Genomic DNA, 22,871 nt, shown 5'->3' with positions numbered 1-22,871 from the left:
TTCATCCTAATTTCTGTACAGGATAATAGATCAATTATGGTGGATCTAATAGTCAGAAATTATGATACGTTCAATGTAAACCTGGTAAAAAGGAAGTGGCATACTATCAGTGAGATGAATATGTCAGATTTGACGAGTTTTCAGAGTTGGAGTGGGGAGATGTCAAGAAAAGTTAAGAATAAGGGATCACCTGAAGAAAATTCGTAGTCATCGGTTTGGAGTGACTGTATGGCATCCTGGGATGTCTAATGCAATTATAGTATGGAACAATCCCATTTTCTAAATCTGAAAATTTAGAATTCAATGAAGAAACTTAACTGTTTGAGGCAGTGAGTACAGACAGTGACCTGCAGAGCCATTACGATTACTTCATGTAAAGAGTTCTAAAAACAGACAGATTTATGAATAATACCTTTACTGATAAAACAAGGAACTTTACTCATATTCGCTTTATCGTAGTTTGATAAACATTTTGATGTTTATATGTTCCTAATTCCCTGTACATAACAGGGAACTACTTTGATAAACTAGTTCCCTGTTATGTATTATATAACTAATATTCACATTTTGAAACCAGTAGAAACACTATATTTTCTGCTACTGTTCTCTAAGATAGCTGGAGCGGATTTCCTTTAAGCTATGAAACATACAGTTACTGTCTTATGTCTGGTTGTCATCGCAGGACTTGCTGGCTCCTTCCCTCCACATGGTAAGTTAATATATTTATTTCATTTTTACATTTTTATCAGTTAATTATAAAATTTAGAATCCCTAAAACTGATGCTTGAAATAACTGGATTCTTTCCAAACTTTGAAACAAGGTAATGGGGACTAGTAAATAAATGGCGGAGAAAATTCTTACCGATGAAATTCTCTCAGCCTGTTGTTTAGCTTCCATAGTAACCTTTTTAAATTATGTTTACTTACAAAAATACTAATCTTATGAAAATCATACTCATTACTAGAGCATTCAGTCACGTCTAGCATCGAGGCCTGTTCAGTGAACTTCCATCCTTTGGTATGCATTTCACTCTCTGTAATTGGATAGCCAATGATCTCTGTCTGATCGGCTGCTATTTGTCATGGTGCATAACTTCCTCTCTTGGAGCTATCCATCAATACAGGATTGTCTCAGGGCTCTAAGATACCCTAATAATCCTACTCATAACTTTGCTGATGATTGCACTACATTCGTCTTACTCATTCAACAAACCGTGCAGTGCAGAAACATCTCAAACTTCCAGAACGTCTCTAATCAGTACTTCAAACAATCTCTATACCATTTTGTTGGTAGCTTCGTAGGTGACGATGCTACCAAATTGCAGTATTGTCATTCTCACAAAATGGGCTTTCAGATCCCCGTTCTTGCCTTTACCCGCAGTAATTACCCACATTTCATAATCATAAATCACCAGACAGATCAGATCTCTCTCTGCTTTCACTGACATTTACTTTCTGTTATGTACTACTATAACCTTTGGTTTGCCGCAGTATGACTTTTGATGTCCTTGCGATAATAAACCTTTAACTAACCTGTTGTCCCTTCTGCCATAAACTCAACACATCATTAGCTTCCTCGGCTTCCAAAAACACTAGGCATTATTTTCCACTATGACCATCTTTCACCCATCCAGCTACTCTATAAATCCGCACATCATTAGAATACCATTCACATGTTAGGGGTAGGTACACCTAAAACCCTACCTAAACTTCTTGGTACTATCCAGTGGGGGAACGATCTGGATAACAGATGATTCCTCCTCCACTGACTCAATTCATACCACTATCTCGCAGACATACTATTTCACCTCTGTCTTTCATGCAGTATTTCTATACTGATGTTGCTCCACTGAACTTGTTTCCGTCATTCCTCCGCCCTTTGGGCTTCTTAAAACACTAGTAGTTGATGTATAATAGCCCATTTCAATCGAATTGTAGACGCTTCGAACCTGCTCTTATTCCTTTATTCCATGTACCTCAGGTCCTCTGGAACCGCCTCCCTCATAAGTGTTCCCGAGCAAGTACAACATCAAACTCATCAAGCAAATCAGTAGGTTTTTTTCTTTCGCAATCCTCACCTGCACCTCAGATACAGCATTGATGTGCCTATAGGTTCTTCTACCTCTCTGTATGAGTTTGATATAAGAAAAAATACTAAGAGTTCAATTTGGCTGGAGTTAAGGTCGAAGCAAGTCTATTACTCGCGTGTATTATATATCTGGTTTGCGCAAAGAGCCTAGTTTCCTGGAGTAAAAACCCTGCCAATCGCGTGTAAGACTAGATAAAAACCTACCCTTTTGCGTTAGTCCGATTGGTCTGAATTTTTAAATTTCTTTAGGAAATGCTAGGAACAGATATATTTCTCCAGAATCTCTTGAGCGATGTGAAAGCCGTCTCGGGAAAGACGAGGAAAGCATCCCCCCCCTCCCATTTGGCAATTTTCACTATTGTCAAAGTGCTATTTTTTCCTTAATTGGCTTTCCTTAGGCTGTTGAATACCTCTGTCGAATAAAACATCACAGATAGCGTTTTCAACACGGGACGGAGTTACAGCACGTAGAAATTTGGCCCAAACGATTCATGTAATAATAAGAGTAGTAATGACTGTTGCTGTACTTGGTTTAGTCACTGCGGTAATTCCTGATAAATGTATTTCGTAAAGCCTATTTTCAATTCTCTCTCTCTTCTTCCTTTCATTACTTCCTTCATCTTTATGTTACAATACTTCTGGGAGACGTGTCTGCATGTAATTGTGATAGTTCTCCCGTATTAGGTATTCATATGAAGTTTTAATATGCAGATCAGTTTTGTGTATTTTTCTGCATGACTTGAAGAAAAATATGCAAGTTTACACCCGTTTCGTGGGCGGAATTCACTTCAAAAAGTAGTACAAGACTGTAGGATGCAATTTCATATACTGTATGTGTGTGTGTGTGTATTTTTTTTTTTTTCTGGTTTACAATTTCGATTACTGTTTTCGTTCTCCCAATTCAAACAGCTGCTACATTCTAATCAAATAATTGAACTAATTATAACAGGAATAAGGGCCTTTATATACTGCCGTATATACCCACTCCACTGCAAACCCCAACTTTTATCCCGCGGTTATCTACAAAATATATCCTTGCAGTCATCATTAAATATACAGCATATATTTAGTAACCGAAGTCAGACTCCAGTTTCTCATTCAGCTTATTAGACACTATGAATTTCTTACACTATAATCAAGTGTAAGAAATCATCAAATCCAAAGTAGAAAAGTGAGATTGTTTTAGAAGAAACTACAGATATCAGTTTTTAATAAAATGAATTTAGAGCGGTGTCATTCATGCGAACACAAGTAATCGCAGTGCTTGAAAAAATTTCTGAACTCCCCCAGTATGCGTAAAGAAAAAAGAAAAGGCAATGCATTTTCAAACATTGATAAAAGCTGAAGGGATAGCCGAAAATTCTTTTCTTTTACGAGTGGTGCAAAAATGACGGAGGTTTCTTTAGTTTGTTCCATTTTTATCGATTCAATCATCGACCTTCTTAGAAAATAATTAAGAATAAAATATTTATCTAAGAGCAATCCGATATCGACTGTTCACTTTACTGTTTTGTTCAACTTTCTCCAGGGGCCAAAGATGTTCGTGTCAAACGCAGTCCAGAGAGGTGGTCGTGTGACTTTAAAAACGACGCCTGTGGCATTCAAAACGATAATAAAATGCCTGGTCGATGGGAACGGATAGATGGAACTTTCGGTGGCACGTCAGGTGAGTATCCCATATTTCGCCGTATATCTGCTTTGCTGTTGTAAAGTTTAGTATTGTTAGTAGATTCTTCTTGTTTTTCGGCACTTGTTTAGAAAGCATCTACTTAATAATGGTCTTCGCTGCTAACTATTCTCCAGTTTCTCACCCTAAAACTGTACTTCAAGGAACTCGAAATACTGTTGATATTTGTTACCAAATAATATTAATCTTCATAGCCATCAGAAATATTTCGTGATGGTATAGTATCAGAATGAAAGATGATATCAATGTGTACAGATATGTAATTGAAATTAAATAATGTAGAGATTTCATAATTAATTTGTATAATTTGGCTGCATATTTATTTCATTTACCAAGAAATTATACACTATTTAATTTCACTGAATGTCAACGTTGTTACCATCGTATTTCATCATAGGATGGTGGCAATATAGGCATTCGGTGAAATTGAGATATTCAGTTATGGTGACAATCTCCATTCTCCTACTCAGTCTGTTATGGAGTAATAATCCAAATGTTGGCGAATAGTTGATATATCCTTCCTCCACCCATCATGCTGTTTGTTCGACTTCCACGATGGGCATACATGTGAATGTCTTTAGGTGGTAGGTGAATTTCTTCGCTCATTGAGAGACCGCGATCCTGCTTATCAGAGGTGTGAAGTGGTTTGAAAAAGTTCCACGTTTGATTTCTAGAGTAGTTTCCATATTATCTAACCATTAGCCATTCAGAGTACTGATATTAATATCAACGGAATTCGTGTAAAATTATAGCCCTTTTATAGGTTGTTATCGCAATATATTGAGTAATAATTTCAGATATTTATGCATGAAAACTGGTAAATAGCGCTATTTACAAGCTGGATGTCACATATGTAGTGATCAGACTTCATTGAGAATAGCCTACAGACTTGTAAAGCAACCCCTCATTCTTTTTACACAACAACAACAGAAAAATACGCGTGTGGTGGATAAAAATTACAAAAACTGATCACTTGAAAAGGCTGTCTGGTCTGATGACATAGATTTCCTTCTAGAAACCCAGACTTCCTTCCTCCCTGTCGAAGCTGTACTACATTACCAGCCTGTAGTAGGAATGCTGTAAGCTCGCGGTGTGTACCATAGTTTATTGTATGATTTTCTCTAACATTTGGGCCTCTGATCGCTTTCGATCATCATCGAATATAGACAGACAGGATATCAGAAAAACATTATAGACAGGAATAGCCTTTTGTGATGACGGTTTACGCCACTTGTAATGGCTCCTTCGATCAAGATAACGTGCACCATTATAGATCCAGCATTATGCTCTCCGATATTTTCCGTTATGCAGCTTGGTACAGAAAACTGGTTATTCTACAGACTATTTCTCATGTAGTCATTTTCAGTCTTGTCTCATTTGACATGATAATAGTTTCAATTAGAACCAACATTTAGGCTCATCCTGTCCAGTGCTGGATTATCGCGTGATCTTCATATTTCAAATCGTCCTAAAATTATTCTCGTCGACATCATACTTTGAATACTAATATGAGCTAATTCCTAATTCTCTAACAACAGCAACCGGCAGTCTTTAATGAAAATGGGTATACCATATTTGAAAACTTTTGCAGAGAACTAGAAATCACTGAAAGTGATTTCTAGTTCTCTGCAAAAACTTCACAACTTCAGTACAACTCTACTTTTTTCCCTTCTCTATCCATTGCATTAACAAATGACTTTTTTGTCATTGTGGCTGAAGAACATTGATAACCGATACATTTTTTTCTCTTTTACTAAGTATTTACATTATTTGTGAAATTCTGAGTAACAACCAAAGTGACCTTTTTCAAACAGCTACAATTGGCGATATCCGAAATTCTTCTCGATACCTGTGGTTCTGATTAATCCTCATATAGTAAAAACATATTTTTAACCTTTCTCCTATTCCTTCTGCATTTATGTTATAAATTGGCTCATCACATATTTTCTCCAAAAATTGAAGCCACTCGTTATCTTCCATTGCGCTTGCCCACATCCAAAAATAATGAGGAAATCATTAAAAACTGATTTCCATATAATCTGTAAGCCTCTCAGCTAATCGGTATGAATTATGTAATAGACAAACTGAAGAAGATCTTGTTTATTTTACTCAATTTTTGAAGAGTGCAATGGAAAAGTTCCTTGAAAAAGAGAATGCGAAGCTGCTTTTCCTGATGTGTCAGAGACTGGTCTAACACAAATGCATTTTGAGCAAACTCCCATCAGTTTGCTTCGTACATTTTGCAGGTGGAAAACTAAAACTGTAAAATAAAGAGGAAATGCTGCTTCCTTTCTGACAACTCGCCATATAGGAAAATGATCTCTCTCTCTCTCTGCATTAGCTAACCAAAAAAATCAGACCTTCTTTTGAAATGCATTTAAATAGCAATGATAATGATAGTTCGAAGAAGAAAAGCGATCACCTCAATATCCAGAACGAAAACGATTCAGGTGGATTAATGAAGTTAGTATTTCCTTAGAAATGCAAGATCTAGTAATATTGGAGTGGCCTGACAAATAACAGAATAATTTGGATGAAAACAGTTGATCGGAAATAAGTAATAACAAAATTATTTAGTACTAATAGTAACCAATATATTCCTTGAATGTGTATATCGGGAAATAATTATGATATATTAGCTTTAGAACAATCCGATCCGAAACAAGTATCGAGTAGTGTCATGCATGCACGGACCCATCTGGACAATTTACTATTATCGTAGACGTTGCATTTCTGCATTCTTCAGTCTTTGGTAGTCAGTATCTTTATTTCGCAATGCAAAAATCTAGCGAATAGGCATTTCACTCTGACAGTGCTCCTGCTAACTTAGTGTTACGCATGATGCAGTGTTTAGTCAAATACATCTATACTCAAATTAAAATCTACACCGAAATTCTATACGGATAATACAGAAAATTGCTTTTAGTAGTGATGAGACATGCATACATGCAGAAAGAGCTTTTACATTAAATACTGAATGTCAGTCTGACTGGAAAAAAACGTGCATTCTCTTTACATCAGCTCAGATGGAATTTTTGATTCTTAACAGTAAATCTTTGTAGATGTGAATATCTTTAACACATATTTTTAATAATTGTATATTATAATACTTAAATCACGTATTTAATATTTTTATATATTGTAATCATCACGAAACAAATCATCTTAATTATAATATGATTTTGTTTAGTTGCAGTGGCACTATTTGAGTAAAAGCTTTTATAGACTAAACCAGGGGTGGCCAACCTATCTCATTCCGTGCGCCATTTTTTTCGCGTAAGAGTTAAGATGTGTCATACAACTCTAGTATCCTTTAAAACTCCCAGTAAAATATGTTAATATAGATATGATATATTGATTTAATATGAGAACAAGATTTTCTCTCTCCGTAGTAACTCGGACCAAAGCACTCACACCCAAGCCTCAGTTTTTCTTCAATTTCAATCTGCTGTGTTTTATTTATAGTGTCTATTAAGATCATCTTTTATTATGTGAGAAAGTGTTTTCACAAACAATGCACAACGGTTTGCCTGACGTTTACTATAAATAAGAACTCGTTTTCCCACTTTTCATTGAATTAACGCTTACTATCACTTCTGTTTTTCTTTTGAACTGTGATCAGTACAGTAACGAGGGGTATGAAGCGCCTGTGTGGCAAGTGTCTAACTTGCTTCCCCCTAACCCAAAGATGACAAAAATTTAAATGTAACAAGTTAAATTTTACTAAATGCAATATGTTAAATACTTACTATTAACCCCGTCAAAATGAGGTGCAGTGTGTTGCAGAATTTGTGTGTCTAAAGCGGCGTATTGCCGAAATTTAAAAATACAATATAAAATACCGGACTTTTATATCTATTTATTTATTTTTATTTTTTACATTTTTTACGTGTGTAGCTCAGTGGATGTGGCGTTTGCCAACCACGGCGCTTGGCCGCACGAAGGAAGACTTGGCTTCGAGTTTAGTCGGCGACTAGAGGAAATTTTTCTAAGCCTTTTTTCGACCGGTTCCCGAGTTAGTCGATCTCTGGCACGGGCAAGCAGGTTTTTCTCCCCGGAAACTCGGGTTTTTCGTCCTGTAAACTCAAGAAAATTGACCATAGAACCCATATTATTTCAGACATTAAATATATTGTGTTAGGGTTAGGGACCACGAGATGGCGGCACATTTGAGCCGTCTCTCTTCACTGAGTACCGCTTAATTAGTGATAGCCTTGGGCCATCTATCTCTGATTGGTACCAGTGGAGATTGAACTGCCCACTCAGTCTCCAAAAGTTAGATAGGGCTAAATGGCCTCGCCTACTCCCCGTATACGGGAATAAAAAGGCGTTAGCTGATTTTTTTTATGACATTTTTTACGTTTTGCGCCCCAAACCTAATTACACTCGTGGCGGGCGCCTCTTTCGCCACGCCCTCCTTACGGCACTGACTGTGATTGATGACTGAATGTAAAAACAAGGCTTAATTTTCGAAAGAGTACGACTATAAATGTTCATAAAGGACAAACAGAGCGCAACTCCGTAGCGCACGAGTTTCAATTGTAAACTGACTGACAAAAACCTGTTACACGCCGCTGTTGCTAATGCTTGACGCCTCAGGATCAAACAAGTGAACGTGCAAAAGATGTGCATTTTAAAAAATAATTACTAAGTTTTAGCTTATTTTTCTACAAATCGGTTTATGTTAATACTTTTTGCATAAATAGGCTTACTTTTTTATTATATCATTAAGGTCTAATACGCCACTTGTAATCATTCAGCGTGCCACAGGTTGGCCATCTTATGGACTAAATTACAACAGTTTTAAAGAATTATCTGAATCCTATAATTGACGTAGCTCCTGTTTCGGAGTATTAGCAATTGATTATTTCTGGTTTTTAAGCTTATATGTTGTTTATTATTCATGATGTTGTTTAAGTAAATTAACAACTTAGACGATATAATAGCTAAATAACTTTGACTAAATATTGGAAATAAGAAGCAAAGTTAAAGTGGTATCATCAGGGGAATAATACAATAGCATTTCTGACTGGGTGCATGTTGATACTATTGGATTATTCCCCTAATGTTGCCAATTATAGAGAAATATTTTGGAGAAATATTGGAAACAAGAAGTGAAGTTATTTATAGTTATTATATCGTTTTCGTTGTTAATTTCTTAAACATCATTAATAATTCATTAATGGTCTTAGCTTTATGTAGCAGCCCCTTAACTTCCATCCCTCAAACTTAGTTTAAATTATTAGAAATGTTGATTTTCAGCATTCTGAAGGCTTGGATTGAAGTGGTGGCTCCATAAACTTAGTTTATAATCACTTATTAAGAAACTAAAGACAGTGTTTCCTAATGGTTTATTTGCTTTATCCCAAACTGATAATCGCACTCCAGTTATATTATATTCGTATAGTTTGGTAATTATATATTTCTTTGTAGGTTATGCTATGGTTCTGAACGCCAGCACTGGCATGGGTGTAGGAGGTCGCATGATGACCAAATTTTTCAGAGTTGATATCTGCGGTACTCTATGCACAACTCTTAACTTTTATTCTGAAGGAAAAGGAGCTGAAGTTTTAAATGTGTATACTGAAGATACACAATCCAAAATACAGAAGGTTTACAGTTACAAACCACATTCTGCCCGTTGGGAGCTGAATACTAAAATATGTTATAACGTTGTGTATGATCTTCGGGTAAGAATTTTTTTTTTATCAGTATATATTTTAGTATTGTAAACAGATTAAAAATAAAAGGATCTCATAAATACAAGATTTCTGAGAGCAGTGCACTTTATGCAACTTGACACTTCTGGTGTGCTTATTCATTTGTATCCACTAGAGAAGAGAATAACAACAAAACGATTATTACGATTAATTAGTGGTAAAGCTTGAAGAAAGCATTAAAATAACTGTATCATTTGTCAAAGTCAGAAGCTTTTCCTTCATAAATGCAAACATAAGTACAAAGGATTTTAGTAAAGCTATTTGGACGACACGTTATCCGTTTACGGAAAAGATACTACGTTTTTAAAATTGATAACTTTCAGAATGGATGTTATATAACAAAATTGTCTCTTCTTTATACCTTGTTATGCATATCGTGGTTTCGAAATGTTTACTACACTTTTTTTTTTCTCATGTTATACCTAGTTATACTAGATATAACTAGGTATAACATGAGATGTATCGAGTTCATAACTAGATGTATCGAGTTCATGAGGAGAAAATCACCACACCAAAGAGAACTGTTTTGAAACGATCCTACTGCATGACAGGTTAAGAGTAAATCTGTACTTTACACACACACACACACACACACACACACACACACACACACACACACACACACACACACACACACAGAGCCGTGAGATAGGAATATCCTATCGCACTGCTCATTGCATTGCATTCTAAACAGCAATGTTTAGAATGCTTCTAAACAGCAATGTTTAGAATGCATTGTAATATAAATGAATATAAAATTCTACTTATATTCATTCTTCGTTTTCATTTTTATTATTATACAGGTATCTCCATGGAGTCAGAAGACTCATCGCGGAAGATCCCGTATTCACACGATACTTATCATGCCCCTTCTTCAATTCATTCATTGACGAAATCCTTTAATAACTTATATGCACCTATCACATTCCTTTTTTTTTTCTTCTATCAGCAAGTTTTTGAAGCCCACAGACCGCAAATCTGTTTTCTTAAGGAGCATCTCATAGACTTACCACGATCTTTGTCACTCGCCTGTGGATCCTCTCCACCACCTCACCATCCCCACGGAATCATGGTTTCCAGATCTGCGTGCAGTAGATGTGGTCTTATTAAAGCCTTATGTAGGGGAACTTCCCTATCCCTGCTTGTTAGTGTGTTCTCCAACAACCCCTTCATCTGATGTGCTGTTTGGCTACCTTTACAATATCCCCCTCTTAACTTCAACTCCCAATTCATAATCACCCAATAAGTCCCTGTCCTCACCAATGTCCTAACTGACTACGCTTTATATACAGACACAGTAATACCCATAGCTCAGGAGAGAATATGGAGGGCATTTTATTTACATGAGGAGCCAGAATGTTGGTCTTCGCAGAAAACCCAGAGCTAAATAGGGAATCGTTAAGAGGATGTTACTGTGTATGTATGATTACACGAGAGGCCGTACAGCCTATAGAAAATCAATGCCATGAGTAAGCAGGGATCAAGAGAAAACTTAATTTGTTGAAATTCTTTTTCAAACGCTGGATATTATAGCTATTGGAGAATACTTCATGACAAGGCCATTCCACAGAATCGAAGTGTATGGAATGAAGAATGATTGGGAGTAGCAGTTTTGGTGATGACCTTAATCATCTCTACTGTTGTATAACGTAGGGTAGAGATGACAAGGTACAAGCGTTAGCTCAGGAGCACATTTCTTGAGCACAGTTGGTGGGGATAAAATGAGGTCAGGAGCACTTTAGATAACGTCGAGTTAGAATCACCCGTACATCCTTTTAGTTAGTGGATATCATTTCTGCCGAAGAGCGCCCATGGAAATATCTGTAGATGCGAGAAAATGCGGAAACTGACCATTTGTGAGACGGCGGTAGGAGAGAATCTTCTTAACCCTAAATGTGAGGATAGTATTCCAAGGTCGAGCTTGTTTGGGATTTCTACAGAGTTAGTAGTTGGAAAGATGAAAGTAACTCATTGAGAGAAAAGAATGCTTTTTTTCTAAGTTAAGAATGCTACATAATTGATGATGTTTGTAGCAAGAAAGGCTAGGATGAAGTAGGTTTTTTTGCAAAGAAAATAAAAAGAAAACTCTATTTTGAAGCATTAAAGATAACTAAGTTGTTATCACACCATCCAGAGCTGGCGTGGAGATAAGTGTTTATTGAACTGATAATGGATGACCTTGAGCTGAGATGTTTTAAGCACAGCAAGGTTTGTTGCTTGAGTAGGAAGCATGGACAGTGCGTTCATCGACAAAACTGTCAATAGGGTTCATTCTTCTGGCCGGTTTGCCTTGTTTGCGAATGAAAAAAGCTGAGTTTCCTTGCCTAAACGGTATGAGACTGGCTAACTCTCCAGGTGAAAAAAATCCTTATAAAGATTCTTACCGTCCTAGACGGATTTTGGACACAGGTATTCTAACAAAGGGCATGGTCGATACTGACTGATAAACACATGCATTCTTCTTGTTCTTCTGCAGCTTCTCCCACTTAAGTGTGGTTACTGTTGATATGAGTCTCCTCCACACCTTCCTGTCTTGGGCTGTCACCACATCCAAGTTCTTCATCCTCAAGTCCTCTTCTACCAGCTCCCTCCATCTCTTCTTTGGCCGCCCACGCTGCCGCCTTCCTTGCACATCCATCTGTATGACCCTTCTTCCCACATATTCGTCCTCCCTCCTCATCACATGACCAAACCATCTCAACCTTGCCTCCTGTATTTTCGCTCCTAAGTTCGTAACTTTCACTGTTCCCCTGACATAGTCATTTCTCAGACGATCCTTTCTGGTCACAATGCACATCCACCTAAGCATTCTCATCTCTGCTACTTCCATCCCGCTGATATTATTTTTCCTCAGGGCCACAGTTTCTATAGCATATGTGATAGCTGGCCTCACTATCCTAGAGATTTTGCCTTTCAGATTGATCCGCACCCTCTTATCGCATAACGCTCCAGCCATCTCCCTCCAGTTCCTCCAATCCGCTTGTATCCTGCATCCCACTTCCTTCTCAGCTCCTCCATCTTCTTCTTCCATTGTTGAACCTAAGTATCTAAAGTCTCTCACCTTCCAGCTCCAGATCGGTCTCCTGTCCGCCGCCCACTGTGCAACATATACACTCTGTCTTACTTCTGCTCAGTCTCATATACCTCTCTCTCTTCCAGTATTTTTTCCCATCTTTCCAGTTTAGTTCCCGCTTCTCTTAAATCTGCACACAGCACGATGTCATCTGCATACAACATTGTCCAAGGCGCATCTTCTCTCACCTCCTCTGTTACCACCTCCATCACAATATTAAACAGAAACGGACTTAATGCTGACCATTCATGCAAGCCAGCTGTTACTTGAGAACTTTCTGTCTGTCCCAGACAGGTCCGAACACTTGTCTTCATTTCTGTACATTTTCCGCACCAACCTGACATATTTCTCCGGCACCTTCTTTTCCCTCAAACACCTCCAGACCTCTTGCCTTGGCGCTCTATTGTATGCTTTCTCCAGATCAATAAATGCCAGATGTAGCTCCCTTTGTTTCTCTCGATACTTTTCCATCATCTGCCGTAACCCAAAGATATCATCTGTTGTTGATCTACCAGGCATGAAGCCAAATTGTTCCTTTACAATCTCCACCTCGTTCCTAAATCTACCATCAAGAACCCTTTCTAGGATTTTCATTGTGTGGGACATCAACTTTATTCCTCTGTAATTTTTACAGTCTTGTGCATCCCCTTTACCATTGTAGATGGGGACAAGAGTACTCTCCCTCCATTCCTTGGGTATATTTTCCTGTTGGCAAACTTTCATGAACAGGTCCCACAGCAGGTCAATTCCCTCTTCCCCCAGTGCCTTCTATGCCTCCACTGGAATTCTTTCGGGGCCCACCGATTTTCCATTCCTCATCCTCTTCATGGCCGCCATCACTTTCACTCTACTGAAGTTCTGCACCATCCCCTCAGAAGGCTGCCCGTCTTTTCTGTGAGTCTTTGCATTTTCCTAATTCAAAAGTCCCTCAAAGTATATTTTCCATCTGTTTCTTATATCCACATCCCTCCCTAATACTCTTCCTAAAGCGTCTTTGATCTGCCTCACATGTAAGATGTCCTTTGCTGCTTTATTTCTACATTTGATCATACAGATCTTGATATGCCATGGCCTTCGCCTGTGCCACAACTCTCCTGGCTTCTTGCTTTCTCGCTCTCTCTGTACACCTCTCTGTCTTCTTCCACTCTTGACATCCCACTTCTGCTTTGCCTTCCTCTTAGCTGTCACTGCCACTTGTACATTATTATTCCACCATCAACCCTCCTTCTGCTCTCTAATCTTTCTAGATTTCAAGCACCTCGATTGCACAACTCAGGATTACTTTTAAATTATGTTTCCACCAATCTTGTACACTTTCCAGTCCATCCGGAATCCTCTCTAACACCCTCTCCCTAAAACGATTCCTCACATTCCCCTCTTTTAAGCGAAACCACTTGCTTGTCTTCATCCCATGGCATCCAGAGGTTTTTATCTTCAATCTTATTTGAAAGTCTGCGCACAGCAGTCAGTGCTGCTGTGCTACTTGATCTGTTGGAATTACTTTACAATTTGTCACAACCTTAAGATGTTTTCTGCTAGTCAAAATGTAGTCAATTTGTGAACTGTTGTTACCACTCCTAAATGTTATCAAATGTTCTTCCATATTGTAGAAAAACGAGTTCACAATTGCTAGATCAAACGCTACTGAGGGAACTGGAAGAAAATAAGATGGTGATTGTTGGAGGAGACTTGAACGGGCACATAGGAAGACAGAATAGAGACTGTGAAAAAGTGCATGGTGGCCACGGAGTGGGAACGATGAACCAGGAAGGAGAGATGGTTGTGGACTTTGCAGTCCACAACCGTCTCTCCTTCCCACTCCGTGGGCATCATGCACTTTTTCACAGTCTCTATTCTGTCTCCCTATGTGTCCGTTCAAGTCTCCTCCGACAATCACCATCTCATTTTCTTCCAGTTCCCTCATTTCTTCATCTAACACGTTCCAGAACTCATCTTTCTCATCTGCTGTACAACCAACTTGCGGGGCATATACACATAATACGACCACCCACTCTTCTCCAAGACCCAATTTCATACGCATGATAAACACATGCATTAATAGGAAAAAATCTGAAAAGTGAACACCCTCTTCCATAACATAACAGTGAACGTCCCTAGAGAAAACTGGCAATCCAATTACAAAGCGTGAAAGTAGACCATAACCTTGAATTTGCTGAGAAGGTCTCGATGTCAAACTCTATCAAGTGCCTTGGAAACATAAAGTGTAAGTAGAAGTTTTACCAAACCTTTTCATGGCATATGTTCAGAAGTGAGTGATGCAGGCTAGATCTGCCGTGAATCTGGTCTGAGGTATCCATATCAGTGAGAGCAATAAGTTGATAGTTTGATGGTATGCGCTTGCTCTCTATTGTGGGATGAATGTCGGCTGAGTAGAATATAGGAAAGAGATGATGAGGCACAGGCAGTAGTTCAGGAACACATTTCTTGAGCACGGTTAGTGGGATTAATACCATCATAATCAGGAGCGTTTTTGGTATTCAGTTTTTTCACGACTTCTGACTTTCTGATAGAAGGCCACAGAAGGAATGTGATACAATATTCCAAGTAGAAATGGAGGTAATTACCGTAGTCATCTATGGAGCAGTTAGATAAGAATATTGTATTATCTTTAGTTGGCTTTCGCATAATGTCAATTAAACGAGAGACTGATGCCGGAGACAGATCGGCAGATATTGCGCTCAACAGCTTTTTGAATAGGACCAGAAGGCACAATTTCCAGGCGGCAAGTTGTTTTTTTTCTACATTTAACCCTTTCAGAGGTAAGCTTAGTACTGTTAATGTTTGTTTTGAAAATGTTTCAGGACTCATTTGCAGTTATTGTCTCAAGCCACTTACGATAGCATTTATGGACCACCCTGGCACATCCTTTGGGAAATCATGGTTTGCATTTCCTCTGACTCATTTTGACGGCGGGATTGCTCGCTGATAGCGGTAGTGCCCCTTTGGTGGCAACAGGCTATACCTCGAGAAAGTGGGATTGACTTGATTGAGAAATATTGTTCTTCACACATTCACTGTGATCATTTTGTTATGAAAGTACGGTGGCTCATATGCTACCAGGATTAAAGATGGTAGTTTCCATTAAGTGGAAACAAGTATTTTGGTCCGTTCCTCCCATAAAATGTTAGTCAGTATTTCTGTTGAATTTAATAAGTTCATTTCGCTCTTCAATTAACGTTTTTGCTCTTCGCAAACGTACTATACAAGTTTAAATGACTCTCTGCTGGTCACTCGAAACTTTTGCACCCTCTTTTCATCGAACCATGTCGTCATAACCAGGCAGTGTGATATAGTATATTATTGTTCTTGCACACGGTTCTGATGTTTCTATTGAACCGCCAGTGGTGGTGGCTATACAGAAGTTTACCATAACATACGGTATTCATATTTTCGGAAACTGTGAAAAAAGGGCACACAGGAAAACAGGAAAAGCATCCCACACAATAATTACTTCCGAACTACACTTAATAGACGGGAAGATAAACTCTGGTAAATAACATTCCGAAAGTTACAGTACCCTTCCATCCGATTTGACAAGTATGCACTCTTCTTATCACAGTTTTCCAACAGTAACGAGAATCAGCTGGGAAACTCGTGTGGAGCTGTCTAATCACGCCAAAATTGCCCGACCCAAGTCGAATGCAAACCTGTTGTAATGCTGGACTTGTGCTAATGCACAGTGGAGAGCGCACAACTCTACTATTACATTCCGGTCTCTTTTTGTCACTTTTTTTTTAATTGGGGGAGGGGAGTTCTTTTCAGCATTACATTTCCATCTTTTAATGGCATCAGCTACAGCTGATCTTGTATTGAATTGTACGAACTGGTTGACATGCAGCCTATGATAACACCTTGCTAGAATTCGGTTAACTGTAAACTATGCCATTATTTCCGGTATCCTAAATAGCTAATGCAGTTCCTTGCCTTTATGCTCACACCTCCTGAAAATTTTTTCAAATGTGTGTTTATGTGAGTAGGGGGAAGGGAAATGTGATAAACCGTCCACACAACATACATACTTAAGCTGGATTCATAGACTTGGTTGCTTCGACTTGAATCCTAGTTAACCACTTTTTTTTTATACCTTGCCGCGCAGAGTTCTTACTTGAACGCAGTATTGGAGAATAAGAATGTGTATTTGTCTAATTTTTGGGATGTTGCATATATAAAGCGAATGATTCACGTTTTAAGGATTTTTTTACAAAAAACAAAAAGTACAAAGAAATGATACCATTAGAAGATAACCTTCAAAACGTTTTGGTATACTAGTGGATATCATCTTTCATTTAGCCCAAACGATTACTTATTTTCTGGACAACGCTTGAAGTTGGTTCTCTGCATTGATGAGTGGGGATGAAAGATTTCTTTGCGTCTAATTCTTACTTCTCTTCACCAAAACTGATTTTCAATTGTTAGGTCGCATCTTTATTGGCCTCTTCGTCTCATTGTTAGTTGAGTCGATAGTCCGCCCGTTCAACCATTAGGCAATGCGTCGGATTCTCCAGCGTGCATTGGATGTTTTGTGAATGTCTTTAGGTGGAAGTTTAATTTCACCTGTGTGAAACCACCAGCTGGCTCATTGAAGCCTGAAGTGGCCTGAAAAGGTCTATGATTGGTCTGCGGAGCACGGAACAGAATTCGGGGTACCTTTCCTCATTCACATGATGCACTATGGGGTTCTAACCTGTGATGATCTGGATTTACATGAAAAAAAAAAATCTGCGTCAAGATGATCCATGTCATAGCAAAATTCATAACGCAACACTTCCTCATTTATTGTAATGCCTTATAAGAGTTTAAATTTATCAAAATTGAGGGCGAGACATTTACTCGGAATCCTCCATAATGTTCACTGCGGAAGGTGCAATTACCTGGACTCGTTGATATTTGAGGACTGTGCAGCAAACGTCGCCAAATTCGTCAGATTTTTTTCTTTTTATTTTGTCAAATACAGCTGGAGTTCTGGAATTCCAGTTGAAGTTTATCGAAAATTCTCATTGTCGAATTAATTTGACCAAGATTAGAGACTATCTGTGCAACATCTGTGTTAATGTAGGTTAGTTGATGTACCGTATGGAAAGAAAAACCAGCTGGCAAGTAAGAATAACTTTAAACCTCACTTTTAGAATCACCTATAGAATCAGATTAAAACGTTGATCATTCCCCCCCCCCTCCAAAAAAAAAAAACGGTCAAATCAACTGCATGCCTGTATGACATTTATATTTTGCATAAAAGAGATATACTTAAAACAAATAAATAAATCTGTATCCATTGTAGGAGTTTTGTGTTTATCTAACCCATTGCACAACCTGGAATATTCGTAATGCGTCGTAACACGTGTATTGTAGACTTTAGTCCTTCAGTGGATAGCTTGCTGTAAAAAAAAAATATACGGCATATAATACTGTGATATTGATAACTTGCCTCCCTCCCTTCTAATAAATTAGTATTTGAAGAGACCTGTGTGGCTGCAGTTACTAAGCGTTGCTCACATACGAAGAAACGATTGCTTTTCTCAGTATACCCGTTCATTATGCTTAAGCGACTAAGTCATGCAACTTGAAGGAGGGATCCTTAATTTAGTACCACTGACCTGAGGGAGGGTACATCTCTTACTGGGTTTGATTTGATTGTAATCTTCTCCCCCCCCCCCTCATACTGCTAAGGTTGTGAGGTCACTATATTATTTCAATCAACTGTGTGTGTGTGCTCTTTTGAATTGTCATCTTGCTTGCTGTATGAAAATCCATTTTTAAATCTATATAATACTGACCAACTCTCCCTTCACTTGAAAACTTGTGGTATTGACTGCTTATTAAATATGCTACTAATCAAGATCAACTTTTGTTCCTTTTGGAAACTCAGAAATTTCATCCCGCAAAACAGGCAGAGTAGCCAGAAGAACATACCAATTAAGTCATAAACAGAACCTTAATTGCTTTGGCCGTAATTTCAAGCAACTTCGGACCAAAGTAGTTTTTATTGTAAGTGCTTTCCCAGGTTTATAGTGCACATTATTTATTTGCAATACCGTGCAATGTCGAGCCCATGACTCAGAACTTTAAAAGGAGCAACCTGGGGATCTTCAGACTGAAGACACTAGTTACCCTTATGGACTCATTAAATGAAAATGAACTTATTTTGCATAGTTAAACTTGATGTGCATAAAGCACTTTGAATTAGATGGAACTTTATTAAGAAACGAACGTGGCATTTTCGCACAGATCATTTATCTACTATTTCTTGAAATATTTAAAATACACTTACGAATAACGAGAAATAACAGCTGATATGAGCTCATACATGATGAAATTGCCTTACATTGTTATACTGAATAAATGCTACAGAATGCCAAATCAGCTATTATATTATCATATTTATCAGCAGACTCGTGCACAGGTGTTTTATTTCTCCGTCCGAATGAGGAAGTGCAAAACCTGTCAGACCACACGGTTATCAGCTGAAATGTAGAACCAAATCTGACCTTGAACAGAGGAACAGCGAGGTACCTCTTGTGAGATTGCTTAACAGACAGGCAGAATATTTCAAAAAGCGTCCAGAATTAGTAACAGAGGACAGAGATACTGGGAAAAGAATAAGAGAAGAAAGCACCGAAATAAATATTACTGGAGGATTCCAAGATTGGTATTAGAGAAAATAGTTATTAAAACCATGAAGAACAAACAGTAAATCCACCCAGTGAAGATAACAATAGAATTAAACAAAACATGGAAGATAAAAATAAATAAATAAATAAACCAGTATCTACAGTATATCAGCTATTCAAAGAAAGGAATAGGAAAAAATACTAGAACAATGGAAAAAAGAGAATTTTATATCCAACTTTATAAGAATATATCTGATTACATAAGAAAAATGATAAAGTCTGCGAGACCAATTTCATACAATTCGCCATAGTAACCATAATAGCTACAACCTTTCACTACTGAGCATAGTAACATGTTATAAAGTGATTAAAGTGGAGAAAAATAAATAGATACTAAATGGGAGAGAATCTTAATAGCAATGACTTATATATCTACCACTGGAAATAATTTTTTTTAAAAATTATCAGGTATAAAACAAGATTTGATGACATAAGACTTGATGAATTCAGTTATTTGTGTTAAGTCAAAATCATTAATAAGGTATTGGTCCACGGGAAAGGAACATAAATTCTTTATAAAGATTCTGCATTTAAACAAATAAGTATATAATTATCAGAACATTCATTTTTTTTTTTTCGAAAACAAAGCTAAAGGCTAAAATTACAAACGTCCTGCCCACGAGACTTTGTAAATCTAAATACATTTAGTATCCCAATCATGTCACATTTTTTTTTAAAAATCTGAACTCGTTTTAATTCTTCTTAATTATTTTTTTCCGTAATTCAAGATAAACGGTATCGTTATATTACACCGCTTCAAGTTATTTTATTAGTAGCACAACAAGACTCAACAAAGTACAGTATTACCGGGTTGCCAGTCCACTGGCAAATTCAAAGTCATAGAAAGCAGCTGTATCGCACTAAATAACTAAATGAACGGCTAGTGATGCTTTTAAATTTCTGACAATAAAATCTAAGAAAAAAATCTGAATTTTTCGATAAAATCGAGTAATGTTCTTCGACGTTTTATGAATGCCACAGAAAGTAACGAAGTTTTCGTTCTTGAGAAGAGTTCATCCAGTTGTGAAATAAGACTAAGTTCTGCAACGGTGCTCTTTGGAATGATTTCCATAAGATTTCCATGTAGCCAAGAATTTTATAACATCATTGCTTTACTGAACATACTTATTCATAACGAGAATGTTTAAATAATGACAGGTTGCCTATTGCGATAACGCTTTCTCTTACATAATGACGAACAATGTCGCATTACCAGAAGAAAGACATGGAATCGAATATACTCGGCAACTAGACTAACATTTTCTAGTCCCCCCCCTCCCCGCCGCGCACACACTTTCTTTCCAACCGCTTTCCGAGTTAACCGATCTTTGGTGCAAATAAGCAATTTTTCCTGCTTCGCTCGAAAACTCCTCCAGTTATTAATCCGAGTTGCCACGAATAAAACTAAATCTTTAAATCCCACTAATGCAGAAAATAATACCAATAGGTGTTAGGAATACGAGATGGTGCAATTAGCTGCCTGTCGTGCTTCCAGCCAAAGTCTCGAAATCGTTGATAGCTAGCTCATTCGAGATCTACATACTGTCTGCCTACTGATTTCTAAAAGTTGGGAATGAAGGGATAAGCTCTTTGAGTGAAGAAGAAAAAAAATATTAGTGGGTTCGTTTTTTTAGAATTTTTAAATATAAAAAATCCTTGACTTAAATAAATTTAAAGGATTTAGTTACTATTTGGAGCTATAATGCAATAATGGAGGGGGGGGGAATAAAAGGATAAAGCAGTTCTTATCACCTAGGCCCCAGGTGATAAGAACTGCTTTATCCTTTTATTTCCTTTATCCATTTGTTCTTTTAATTCAAATTTATACTCCCTAGGTTCTAAGGAGTATAAATTTGAATGAAATCGTATAATATCGTATAAGATTATACAATATTATACGATTGTAAAGTACAGATTCCATATTATTACAATTGGAAAGTTTTAAAGCTATTTTTAAAAACATGCATTGCCTTTTCATAAAGCACACTTATTTAATGCACATTTTCCTTCCTATAATGCACATTATCAGTCATTAACAATTTTGGAATACCAGAATTTGTCCAGATTGTAGTAAAAATAAATAAATATATGTATCCAGTAATGGGGATGCGATCTTCAAAGATTTCTGGGACGATCTTGAACAACGGATCACCAGTGCATTAAAGGGCATCAACGGTACTCAACCTCATTTCCCGAATACATGTAGAATTTGGAATTCTCGGTCACAGGAATGGTCACTACTAGCAAAAAAAAACTGGATGAAACAATCGATTAACTTTTGTTAATGCAAATCTGGTCGCATTAAAATAGTTTTTATAAGTATTATGCCTTCCTAAACATTATTTGATGGCAAATTTTCATAAAAATGTAATACACAGGTGTTTACTTATTTCCTTTTCAGATCAGTGAGATATTGTAACTTCTAGTGTGTTATTTTAAAAAGAAGATGACCTCTAAGATGCAGTATAATAATAATGAGATCGAAATATTTAAACTGATTACCGATTATTTCTTGTGCATATAGTATAATGCCACTTTATGAGCATACTCAATGTCAGATTTGAAATAGTACATGAGTGAATATAGGTTTTGTAACTGTCAAGCGTACACAAAAATGAACCCAAGAAAGTTGCAAGTGCTGTTTTTGCTAAGAATGATTAATTGCTTGATTTCCGTACTGTTCTGGCAAAGTGGTCAGAACAGGAGGTACACTAAAAGGATAACAGAACGGGAAGTAAAATAACTAAAGTGCTTCACTTTTTAATCATTATCGCACATTTACAAAACCTTTATTGATGTGAAGGAAAATGGTCTTCGGGACCATTAAACGACTTAAGATGCTTACGTGTTGTTAGAGTCTAGTCAGGGAAAAAAGGCAAAAAAAAAAAAAAAAATGCCAGTAGCTTATTAGTTCTTTGTTCCAATAAAGTGGCCAGTTTATGAATTGATTGTAATATGTGTACGTCTAATAATAAATAGAAGCATTTAGAAGCGTAGTAACTTACTGGGAGCTTTTTACTTAAGCAATTTTAAAGCAAGATTCATACATCCATGTTGTATAATTAATTTTAAACGATATTTTCTTTAACAGCTCATTGTCGAAGGGAAGACCTCATACGACAAAGGCCTCTTTGCGATCAATTACATCACTTTTAATTAAGGCTTCTTCAGTTGAGTTACAAAAATCTCATACTTGGTTCAGATCGAAGGATAAATTATTGTAATTTTCAAGGAAAGTCCCTGTAGTAATTAACTGAATAAAGTTATTTTAAAAAAGGAATCTTATCTTGTAAGTGAAAATAATTTGTTGTCATACCAAATAGCACACCAGCCTCAGTACATAAAACCTGACAAGTGGAAATGAAATTCTCCTGTTAATACTCCTTTTTATTATATAAATTTAAAATATCAAATATTTGTTAGGATCCTATAAGAATAATTTTATTTAATCAGCTTGCAATATTGCATTACATAGATGAACACAACAGGACAGCAAAAGTCAACCTTTTTTTACAAGATATAACAGAAGAGTCCACCTGTCAATTTGCCATATTTTAGTATGATGAACCTGATGCTTTTTTGGATTGAAGACATCTTCAATGCGATGCAGCAT

The 22,871-nt window shown here is 37.1% G+C and overlaps 1 protein-coding gene across 1 annotated transcript; it reads left to right on the top strand.

Moving 5' to 3' along the window:
* The first annotated feature begins 511 nt into the window (after positions 1–511).
* On the top strand, positions 512–22,538 carry LOC150094653 (uncharacterized). Its single transcript, XM_090411485.1, has 4 exons — positions 512–709; positions 3,618–3,755; positions 9,210–9,466; positions 22,350–22,538. Exons 1-4 carry the CDS (start codon positions 640–642, stop codon positions 22,416–22,418), a joined length of 534 nt encoding a protein of 177 aa, XP_090267611.1. The 5' UTR covers positions 512–639; the 3' UTR covers positions 22,419–22,538.
* The last annotated feature ends 333 nt before the right edge of the window (positions 22,539–22,871 follow it).

The sequence above is a fragment of the Typopeltis vanoorti genome, chromosome 21 (assembly GCF_054136105.1).
Source record: "Typopeltis vanoorti isolate ZY-2024b chromosome 21, IOZ_Tvanoo_1.0, whole genome shotgun sequence".
Lineage (NCBI taxonomy): Eukaryota > Metazoa > Arthropoda > Arachnida > Uropygi > Thelyphonidae > Typopeltis > Typopeltis vanoorti.
Note: the sequence above shows the minus strand (reverse complement) of the source record. Positions and strands in the feature narration are given on the sequence as shown.